The sequence below is a fragment of the Euprymna scolopes genome, chromosome 36, assembly GCF_053919585.1.
Source record: "Euprymna scolopes isolate OS-2025 chromosome 36, ASM5391958v1, whole genome shotgun sequence".
NCBI classification, from domain to species: domain Eukaryota; kingdom Metazoa; phylum Mollusca; class Cephalopoda; order Sepiida; family Sepiolidae; genus Euprymna; species Euprymna scolopes.
The window spans coordinates 936,321-948,704 of record NC_136517.1 but is presented as its reverse complement, the minus strand read 5'-3'; the positions used below and the strand labels follow the sequence as shown (position 1 = coordinate 948,704).

General features: G+C 31.2%; 1 protein-coding gene across 1 annotated transcript in view; it reads left to right on the top strand.

The window, feature by feature from the left end:
• The first annotated feature begins 358 nt into the window (after positions 1–358).
• The window catches only part of LOC145260280 (deubiquitinase DESI2-like), a 133,132-nt gene continuing 121,106 nt past the window's right edge, over positions 359–12,384 (top strand). Inside the window, exon 1 of the mRNA XM_080118119.1 lies at positions 359–1,864. Coding sequence (XP_079974245.1) covers positions 1,823–1,864 — 42 coding nt within the window. The 5' untranslated portion in view covers positions 359–1,822. The remainder of the gene's footprint in view (positions 1,865–12,384) is intronic.

Sequence of the window (12,384 nt, the reverse complement as noted above, 5' to 3'; positions counted from 1 at the left end):
CGCTTTCACAATTTAAATAACGAATTTTAGTTTTAAAAATATGTGATATACAGCGCGATGTTTATTTTTAGCGCAGAATTTTTTTATTTATTAATTCTTGTTTTTCTTTTATTAATTGATATTGAATAAAGTTCAGTTTCAATATAAATCGTGTTTCTTATTTTTCTCTTTTTAAATGCATTTTAAAAAGTTTTCTATTGTTTCTTTTTAAAAAGCTTTCATTCATTACAGTATGTTAGACAGATTTCGTAGCTTACCACATGCATGACGTCATTTTTCAGTAAACAGGTCTGCTTTACGTAGGTCGTAGCGCTGTTGTGTATAATAATAATGCGCCGATTTCGATGACGTAGTACGCATACGGCGACTTGTGGAGGGAGAGAGAGAAAGAAGGAGGATGGTGCAGCTGCTGTTCTCAATGTTTTTTTAGTCTTAGCCTTTTTTTTTTTTTTCATTAGAGGAAGAGTTTTCGTTCTGGCTACCTCTACACAAAACAAAAAAGAAAGAAAGAAATGTGAAAAGGCTAAACAAAACCGCTACTTTACCTACAAGCAACGCATAAACTACAGCGTCTCCGTGTTTTTTTTTTTTTTTTAAATTAATAGTAGTAGCAATAATTGGGACCTCCCTAAAAACAAACAAAAGACTCCTAAAAACGATTCACATCAAAAGCTGATTTAGAATGGTTATACTTTGGATTAAAAAATAAGGGGTTAAAAATATATTGTTTTCACACCAAGAGACTAATTTATTAAAAAAAAAAAAATCAATAATAATTTATAAAAAGTTTACAAAATGTCTGGCAAAGCCAAGGAACTTCAAATATGTCCGACTCCAAAAATCGTGAAATAATAATGGGAATAATAATTGTCACGAATCCTCCAAAAATGCTGTTACACCAGAAGAACGACAAGCCTGGACTTTCACCTGATGATTCGAATTAAATTCCATTGACGTAGAATTTAAAGAAATTTACCATTTTCACCCAGCCATTATTCGGAATATTTGTTTTCCCTTTACATGGAAACCTTGGACTATACCAACAATTTTTACACCCTCCTTTATTTTCATCCTTTTTCTTTGTTTTTATTTATTGAATAATCCCAATAATTACCAGCATTAATTTCTGTTATCGGGAATCATTCTTTGATCGCCAATAATTCCGATTCCAATATTGTCCACTTTAGATCGGATTCCTCTTTTTTTCTTTTTGAGGTATATATTTATAATTCTCCTTTAAAATGCATTTCTATATTACAGACTGAGAATAATCACAACTAAAATTAAACAAAATACGACACTTTTTTCCCCCTAAAAAGAAGGGATGGTATATATTCATATAACAAGAAAACAAACCTTTCAAAATCTGAACAGAACCAAATTAAGACTTTTACATATATTTATATTACCGTTTCCCGTTTCAGTATTTACTAATAGAGTGCTCAATACATGAGTAGAGTTTAATAGTGAGCAATTACCCTAACGAATTCCTTCGGTGGAGTAGCTCACTTGCCATAAGTATACTTTGTAAGCAATCTGTTACATAGAAAAACTGATTTAATGTTTATATATAGATTGAACACACATAATTAATTGAATTCAAATTTTCTCTAAATTGAATAAATACTAAAATATTTTTTTGCTAAATTCCACGACTGATGGCGTAACTAAATAAATCCCATGTCGAAAAGATAAAATATATATATATATATATCCCAAGGAACAAAAACCTCGCATTCTTCATCTTGGTTTTACTACATGGATTGTTTGGTTTGTGAGGATTTATTTCTTTAAAAGGGGGAGAGAAGGACCTTTAATACGAATGATGGCTCGAGAACCAGTTGTCTTAAATGTCTACGATATGGTAAGTAATAATTTCTTTTATTTGAAAACGCTCAAAAAAATTATATTCCAAAATGTTGAATTATTTAGGGGAGGGGGGGGCGTTCTCGTTCCTAAAATCTGAACTTTCGTATATTGGATATTTTCCACCAGGCAACAACCACTTCACAATCAGTCCTGGTATTTCAATTAGTGTGTATATATATATATATATATATATATATATATATATATATATATATATATATATATATATATATATTATTATTATTATTATTAAAATGAAAAATGTTGACTTTTAAGACAACCTGTATTTCTCGTAATAGGGTAGGTTGTTCAAAAAGTCACTGTATGCCGTACGATCTCGTCGGCTTAAAACTATTTCAACTTTCTCCCCAGAACGGTCCCTGTGTGTGTGTATATATATAAGGGGGGGGGGGTCATAAGCTATTATGTATATATATATATAGAGAGAGAGAGAGAGATTATAGCTTGTGACCACCCCCTTTTTTTTTTTAACTTATTATCCTCTTTAACCCAAGGAAAAAAGGTAAAACTATACAAACACCGTGACAGCGAATTAACCCTACCCCTAACCCTAATCCTAACCCTAACCCTAACGCTGTCACGGTGTTTGTATAATAATACCGGAAAAAATCCGGTACTCATGCAGAGTGATCCGTGCTGAAATAATAACGTTATTATTTAAAAAGCCATTCTTAACATGAGGAAGGGAGGGTCGTTATTATTTCAGCACGGATCGCAAAACTTTTAATTAAACGTGGAAATACTATTTAAAAAAATAGCGCGGATCACTCTATTAGTACCAAAAATCCTTAACTATTTGGCTTTCCCTAGGAACATATAAACTGTCTCTGAGGTGTTTGTTTTCCACCATTCAACGAAACACGTGTAAGAGTAAGACACAAAGTATTATAAAAGTAAAAATAAATGAAATGTTCACACACACACATATATATATATATACATATATATTAGAACATTGATATCGTCGGTTTCAAATCCACACAAATGGGATATATAATTGGTCTCTGTTTTTAGCTGACTCTCGTCAGCCTCTGCTTCCTCAAAAAAAAAAAAGCAAAAAACAAATAGACGTGCATAGATTGATGCGATAGAAAAGTGGAAAAATAAAATTAAAAAAAAAATCCAATGAAACGTGTAGATAAAAATCAATCTGTTTTACTCTGACGAAGTTTGTTAATGAAAGAAACGAAATATTAATTTTTTGATTTTTGTCCAGATTTTAAAAAATTTTCTTAGTACAAAACCTGAAGATTATATTATTGTCCTGAACATCTGGATATGTTTTATTTAAGTTTGCCTGTCTTCATTCGGTACCGTTTTCCAAAAGTCGATGTTTGTTATATAAAGTGTGTGGGTTTTACGACCTTTTCAGAACGAAATTGTATAACTATACTTCACATTTGAAGTTGTAAAGCCATAAAATATTTTTCTTACTATCTCTTTGTGTATTGAGCACTTTTTCTTACTATCTCTTTGTGTATTGAGCACTTTTTCTTACTATCTCTTTGTGTATTGAGCACTTTTTCTTACTATCTCTTTGTGTATTGAGCACTTTTTCTTACTATCTCTTTGTGTATTGAGCACTTTTTCTTACTATCTCTTTGTGTATTGAGCACTTTTTCTTACTATCTCTTTGTGTATTGAGCACTTTTTCTTACTATCTCTTTGTGTATTGAGCACTTTTTCTTACTATCTCTTTGTGTATTGAGCACTTTTTCTTACTATCTCTTTGTGTATTGAGCACTTTTTCTTACTATCTCTTTGTGTATTGAGCACTTTTTCTTACTATCTCTTTGTGTATTGAGCACTTTTTCTTACTATCTCTTTGTGTATTGAGCACTTTTTCTTACTATCTCTTTGTGTATTGAGCACTTTTTCTTACTATCTCTTTGTGTATTGAGCACTTTTTCTTACTATCTCTTTGTGTATTGAGCACTTTTTCTTACTATCTCTTTGTGTATTGAGCACTTTTTCTTACTATCTCTTTGTGTATTGAGCACTTTTTCTTACTATCTCTTTGTGTATTGAGCACTTTTTCTTACTATCTCTTTGTGTATTGAGCACTTTTTCTTACTATCTCTTTGTGTATTGAGCACTTTTTCTTACTATCTCTTTGTGTATTGAGCACTTTTTCTTACTATCTCTTTGTGTATTGAGCACTTTTTCTTACTATCTCTTTGTGTATTGAGCACTTTTGGAATAATATACATATTATTAATGACAGGTTTTGTCACTCTTTATTGTGTTTGTGCTCAATTGTGCAGTAGTATGTATTCTAACTGATATTATTGATCTTGTATCGATCCCTTCGATTTCATAGAAACGCTGGAAACTCAGCCCGCAAGACCAAAGATACCAAATGTAACCGACATCTTCGATGTTATAATAGCGTGTTAACAAACATTAACTGAAGAATCGGTTACATTCGGTATATTTAACCATGTGAACTGAGTTTCCAATGTTTATGTTAAATTGACTACTAGTGTCGGTGGAAATAGCCCCCCCCCCTTTAATTTTCTTATTTTGTTTAAGCTGGTAGTGGAGCAACTGGAGCATCTTATCGGATGTCAGCACTCACTATCTCTTATATTCTAACCGAGAAATCTTTAAGATTTTAACTATCTCTTTACGCGCAATTGTTTGAATCTCTTTTGCACTTTGTTCATCGGGTATATTTGTCGGGTTGTGTGTGTGTGTTATCTATGTATAATTTCATATGCTTCATAACAAATCTGAAATTTAAACCCCCAAATTAAAATTGAGTTTAATAAGGCAAAAATACGATTTTTCTTTTGATTAGAGGCACAGATGAATCGTAATACTTTACTTTCGATTATTATAAACTTTAATTCTCATCAAAGATTACTTTGGAAGTGACAGTTTAAAGACTTGAAATTCACTTTCAAATTTTGGTAAAATAGAGAATCTATACGTCGATCGTGATTTTTCATGACCACGGAGAAATCCCCGTATTTCTTTTTTTTTTTGGGGGGGGGGGGGTCTGACCTCAACAAGCTCCTTTCACCCCCACCCCGTCGTAAAAATAATTTCTTTTCACGTTTTCTTTTTTTTTTTTTTTTCGTCGATAACAGACTTAACTTTCATATTAGCAGGAAATTTTTTAAGTTTGTTTTATGACTTTTAACGTGGTGGGGGATGATCACTTTTTCAATTATAACGTTCAATTTAATAGAATCTATTAAATTGATACTCCCACTTTGCGGTCGTTCTTCCTTTATAGATGTTAAAAGTCATTAAATAAACTTTTAAAAAAATCCTGCTAATTATGAAAGTTAAAATCGACGATAATCTGCAGGAAAAATTTAGAAAAAAAAAAAACGTGAAAAGGAATTATTTTTACGGCCGAAGTGGGGAAGCGTGTTCAGGTTTTTTTTTTTTCTTCTTCTTTTTAATGATTATGGAAAAAAAACTGGAAATTGTTTACTATATCGTCGCCGTTAATCGAAAGTGATTTTAAAGTCTTTAAATTGGCAGAAGGAAAATAGGTTGTTCTTGTTCACGTGTACGGAAAGGAGTGAATCACTGAATCACAAGAGCAGGCGACTCGAAGACCACAGCAAACAGTGGCAGATAAAAAAAAGTATTTATGCACTTGTGTTACCGTGCTAAAATAATAACGTTATTTAGAAAGCCATTCTTAACATGAGAGGGGTGGGGTCTTGTAATTGTTCTGTACTTTCACCTTACAATTTAATAACAAAAAAGATATTGTAAACTCGAATTTAACTTGAAAATACCATATAAAAATATAGCACTGTAATATAAGTGCATATGCACTAAAAATTTTATTTTTCCCCAAAACGGGAATGTTTATAATACTAAAACCAAATTCCAAATAGTGAAACAATAAAACTTTACTTTATCCAAAAATAATTGGTGCTTATTTAGAATACACTTAAAAATTATTTACACTTTAAAAAAATACAGAAAATATTTTATGATGTAGTATGTACAACAACACGACACTCGTTACGGAACGAAGATGCCATATTTCACGTAAATTAATCAATTTTTTTTTTTTGTAACTAAGAAAATCAATTTTTATGAACAAGCGAGAGTTAGTTATTTGGGGTTTGTATTACTGTACACAGATTCGAAAAAGTTGTCAAAAAACAAATATATAACAAATAAATGTTATCAAAGGAAAGATAAGTTACTTTTCTACCTAACTGGATATATTTTTCGTGTTTTTATTCAATGTAACATGTTTATTCAGCTCGAAAAACAGTGTTTACCGATGTATTGGAAAATTCAAGATAGCGCCTGCGGACTCTCTCTTTAACACGGTAAGTTTGGGAAAAAGTGTTATAAATAAAAAAAAACTAGAAAAAATACTGTAAAAACCTGCCGCATATATGTCAACCTATGTTACGGTAACATCTATTGAGCAAGTTTTTGACAGTATTTTGTCTAGTTTTTTATTTATAACGTTTTCCCAAACTTACCGTGTTAAAGAGTCAGCAGTCAGGCACTCAGGCAGAGGCACCATCTTGAATTTTCCAATACATATCGGTAAACACTATGTTTTTCGAGCTGAATAAACATGTTACATTGAATAAAAACACGAAAAATATATCGTTAGGTAGAAAAGTAACTTATCTTGCCTTTGATAACATTTATTTGTTTTTTTTTGACAACTTTTTCGAATCTGTGTACAGTAATACAAACCCTAATGGATACATTTGGTATCCATCGGTAAAAATCGTAGATTTTTATCTTCTATATAAAAATTAGATCAATTTACGTGATTTTCGAAATATGACATCTTATTCTGTAATGAGTTTTTTTTTTTTTTTAGTAAGTGTAATTCAAAATAAGCAGCAAATAATTAAATATGAGATTTTCTTAGATTTTTTGTTGTTGTGAACTTCGAGTCGCATGTTTTTCTGGTCCAGTGGTCCAGTCCACTGGTCCACCCTTTAGAGAAAATCCAAATTTGTTTGTGTTTCCTGAAAACAAAGGAAAACTTTTGCAACCGCACCGCGCCGCACTACTATTGTATCAATGGACCAACCCCTCCCCCCCTCCTTTAAATTTGATGACTAATAAGATAAAAATGGGTGACTTGTTTACATCTATAGCAAAATGCATTCTGATGGATTTAATTTCATAATTATTTAAAAAAAATTTTTTTAACTGTTGCATTTTCAGTACATAATCAATTGATAGTAAATGCAAGTTACGTAGATGTGGGAAATACGCAGAAAAATGATTTCACAAATTTATTAAAGGAATTTAAGAAAGAATCAAAGAGATTAATGTTGGTGAATAATTTTGTGCAATATGAAATGAGGTAAAAACAAAACAGTATCCCTGCTTCCATATTGTACTATTTTTAATCGGCTTAAGAACAGTATTTGCTTATATAGATCAACCCCCATGGCTATCAATATTGGTTTTAATGGTTTGGTAAAATCCAAGTAACAAGTTTGGGATTAACACACGAAAGGAAACCAGAGTTCTTGAAACGAAACAAAAATATTGATTTTAGTGTGGAATTATGCTTAGTTTTAGTTTTTTTTTTCGTTTTAAGTGGTTTCTGACTTTAGAAGGTGAAATCATTCCTTGAATTTCGTAGATCAAGGTACGAAAATTACAAACTCCGTAGAATTTTAAAAATGTAAATGCCTAAATTACAATAAAATGCTGTTGCAAAACATTTTAAAAATGGCCCGCGTGACTGAACAAAATTGAAACAATAAAACCAAAACGACAAAAGAATTTAAAAAAAAAAAAAAAAAAAAAAAAGACAATTTACAAAAATGGGAATCCATAATGTAAATAAATCGGTGGTTGACCCCTCCCCCCCACTTCCCTTTCGTGAAGTTGAGTTTCATTTTGTGTTGTTGCCAGGATCCGTTAACTAATTTTACCAAGCTAAGATTGATAACTAGGGGATGGGGTCCCTATATGCACCCATTTATGTAATACTGGTCGCTTATTTTTTATCATAAAATTTTGTGTGTAATATTAAAAAAAAAAAAAAGAAGAAAAATTGATCTCTTGTTTAATTTTTCTAGGAATTTCATGAATTTTAAATTTAACATAACGAAAGTAACGCAATGTTTATTTCTATTTGTCTTGGCAACGAAAGTGGTGCAGTCAGTGGTTACAGGCATGGGCTCGGTTGGTGTGACTGCTGGGTTCACTTTCTTGGGTGTGTATACCCCCACCCCCCAGCTAAAGATTAAATAGTAAACTATAATATCAAGCTTTGATTGTGTAACTGATCTAGAAAAAGTAGAACTCTGAAACCTTTCTTTGCTGCTTCCAGTTGTTCTGGCCTTCTCCTTCGCCTCGGGAGACGTGCACGTGCAGTTAGAGATTGCGCAATCTTTGCTTTTATAGATTTTCCACGCCTGCACCTTTACAGGAGATATCCATTGTTTCACAAGATTCAAAAGAGGCCACAGCAAAATAGCATTCTATGTAGAGAGAGCACTACTTTAAAATTAAAAGGTACAAGTCCAGAATTCAACCTTTTTGAAAAAGAAAAAAAAAATCTTTATGACGTACGTATTAGTCACAGAACAAAAATATCATATTCCAAAAGTTACGTAAATTAAGTAGATTTCATGTATGTATGTATATATATATATATATATATATATATATATATATATATATATATATATATATAATGAAATCTACTTAATGCCTAGTTGAGGGTGAAGGAATTAATGCTTTTACCCAATTTTTCGATATTTGTCATCCGAAAGGTTGATCTTCAAAACGATACCGATCTAGTGAAAATCCATCGCCTCTGTCGAAAGTTTTAGGCAGACATAGAAACATAAATACATTTAAACGGACAGGTGAGATTTATAAAATTAGACTAGTAGGGCTACCCGGCGTTGCTCGGGATCGTATAAACGATGAGAAAATTGAAGTTGATTTAGGATAGAGGAATTTTTAATATCTATGTATCATTTGCTATTTCGAGCAAAAGAATATTTTACCTACCCTAGGACGGGTGTTATACATGTATGAAATAATTTTACCTTCCCCAGGATAGATAATTTACAGCATGTATATGAAATAGTTTTACCTTCCCCAGGATAGGTAATTTACAGCATGTACATGAAATAATTTTACCTTCCCCAGGATAGGTAATTTACAGCATGTATATGAAATAATTTTACCTTCCCCAGGATAGGTAATTTACAGCATGTATATGAAATAATTTTACCTTCCCCAGGATAGGTAATTTACAGCATGTATATGAAATAATTTTACCTTCCCCAGGATAGGTAATTTACAGCATGTATATGAAATAATTTTACCTTCCCCAGGATAGGTAATTTACAGCATGTATATGAAATAATTTAATGACTTTTAAGAAGGGGGTTCAATTTCTCGTTATAACATACTTCATTCATTTACTTAGATTTCATTGCTACCTGACTTACTGTTCATTTCTTTATCGACGTGTCACGTGACCGACTGACCGATGAGTTTTCCTTAAATTCCCTTACACCACGGTCGTAATTGTGGCCTGGTAGACCAACACAAAACATACTTTAAAAAACTTGTTTTCGAGTGTGCTGAAAACGAATATCGCATTTAAAATTAGGGCCGGCAACTAGTTTTCACGATACTGAAAAGATACTTTTTCTCATGCTTCATGTAGTAATGTAACGCGGTTGCTATATTTGTCTATATTTGTAAAATTTTTACTGTTTCCATCTTAACCTTTTCTTTTAAAATCATCAATTAGATATGCTAAAAACGAATATTGCATTTAAATTTTCCGCAAATAAGTAGCTTTTCGGACATTAAGCAATGTAATTCTTTGTTATAAGTAGTGGCCATTGTTGTACGCGCAAGCGCATACTTTTTGATTTCTATTGTTTTTTTACCATTCCAACATTGATTTATTTAATATTAAATCCGGTCAACACGAGTTAGGCACAACTTAGGGTAGACTAACTATACTAGGCACCGCCAAAAATGGCTGAAAAATCAAGTTGTTTTTTAAAACGAAATTACATTTATTAAAATCCATTATTTCTGAGTAACTTTTTTTTTCCAAAAAGATAAAACCCTGAATTTTTTCATATAGAAAACAGAATAATGTAAAACTTTTTCTACTATTTTTAATTCAATTTTAAATGTTAAATTTTCCCCAAAAGTTAACAATTGACATTTTTTTGTCTTGCACAAAAAACGTACATAAATATTTAAAAAAAAAAAAAGAAAGGTTTTTGAAATAATTAATTTATTTGTTGTCTAACTAAGATTTAGGATGATTTTCTAAGAGAACATGCAAAAATATTATGATATAAGTACCTGGATTTCAAATAATTCCACTTATTCATATAGGCAACCAGTTATTTCGTGTCGATCTAGAGTCTAGATCAACAATGTTTACGTTTGCATTTGATAAAAAGCAAACTATGGAAGACCAAACAGGCAAAAAAAAAACTTATTTTTCAGTGACGAAAATTTCAATGTATTATTAACGCTGAGGCTGGCCAGTACCAGATGGGTGACCATTTGTATGAGTTTGGTTTTTAATGTGTATGTGTGTGGGGGGGTCAGGCTCCCCAAAATGGGGGTGGGGGCAATTTAAAGCAGAATAAAAATTATTTCAGCGCGTTTGGTCCACCGTAGTCGAAAGGCGGCAAACGTTTTTAAACGGGATCGAAAAAATGATGCTATTTTTAACACAAAGGGCACAATATTTATCGAATTTTCTTTTTGTATCGATTCTTCAAAGCATGCCCTGTTTAATAATGGTCATGCATTATTCGGCTCGCTAAAAAAAAATTGTTAATTTATTTATCAAAGATTTTAAAATGGCTTTTTTCGTATAAATATTAAAAAAAAAATTTTTGTTTTGCTTAAATTAATTATTTTACTTAACATATTCACCGAATTTCACACTTCAAAACTCAAAAGCGGAATAATTAAACACAATCGAAGTTCTGATATTCAGACTTCAAAATAAGGTATACAAACAATGTTTTTTTTTTTTGTTTTTTTAATCTATAATTCTGTCCCTTACAACAGCACAATATGTTGTGTTCAGTTTTAGATGATTATTTTAAGCATATTTGTACCCCCTCAAAACAAGGGGGGGTTGTAAGCAAAAAAAAAAATATATATATATATATAAATATCGTTTATGAAAAATAAGTACACTGTTATAAAGTTCATTCTTCTCTTAATAATCGCTGAAAATTTCGTATTGATCGGATAATTACCTGATTTTTGGTAGATTTTTAAAAAGACGGTCCGTCAAAAAGTAATTACCTGCCCCCTTCCCCAGTTTTGGCGGTGCCTAAACTATACTTACCCATGTTGCCTGGAAATCTTATAGATTTTTTTTTTGGGGGGGGGGGGGTCATGCTTTTGAAAGTTTAATTTAATTAACTTTAAAAGTATAAATTAATTAAACAAAAATTGAAATATATTACAAATAAGCAAACAAAAATAAATATTAAAGGGAGGTATTCCCACGGGCACCGAGATCTAGCCGTGGTATTCTACACAAACCTTGTGTCTAACTTTGCTTTCGTGGGGAGAAGTAAATAAATAGGACCCACCTCTAAAACAAATGTTAGTTTAGTATCAAGCAAATTTTCGCGTCCTACTTTTGTGGTCCAGCAATTTTTATTGAGAATCAATATTTCTTTCTTTGCTTTGAAAAATAACTCTCCCACCCCCTCCGTTATTCCTTTGATACTAGACTTATTTATTTTAGTCTTTATACCAAAATTACAAAATTATTTAATTGCACTTTGATTTTATCCAAAAAGTCACAAACTTATATATATACTGGTGTTGATCGTGACACCCTGATTGCCGAAAGAATGAAAAATACTAGTGTCTGTAGATATTTAATAATTATTATAGTAAATTATATATATATATATATATAACTTCTTTTGTCTTTAGTAACATTTATTAATGTCTTTTATTTTCTTTTTCTTTTGTTGTTTTTTCACTGTTCTGTTAGTTATTTAAAAAAAAAATGGCCAAAAACTTTCTATAAAAAAATAAAATAAATAAAAAAGTTGATTTATATTTACTGATTCGAATAAAATTATTAAACCCATTCTTAACACGGAGAGGGGGAGTAATTGATCCTAATTTAAGATCGAGGTAAATAATGAAAAAGTAGTTTAATGTCGATACTAATTGACTGTTTGGTGGTGACTTGACCATTTTCGGTCTTTTCTGTAAAATCGCAATGAAAGACATTCTGGTCGATATGGGTCCTCATAGAAAAGTGGCATTTTTGTTCGTCGCACATTAATTGTTGAAACCTTTCGTTTCAAAAGTCCTCTCCCCTCTGCACCCTCCCCAAAAGGAATACATTTACTTCATCTTTTATCTTGAAATAAACATTTTTACTCAAATTCTCATTACTTGAAAACACAAACATAACATTATTACAACTTTGTATATGAACTAAACATTGTATTTTCCTTTGCTGCTTGCGATTTTTTATATCACATCAACAAGAAA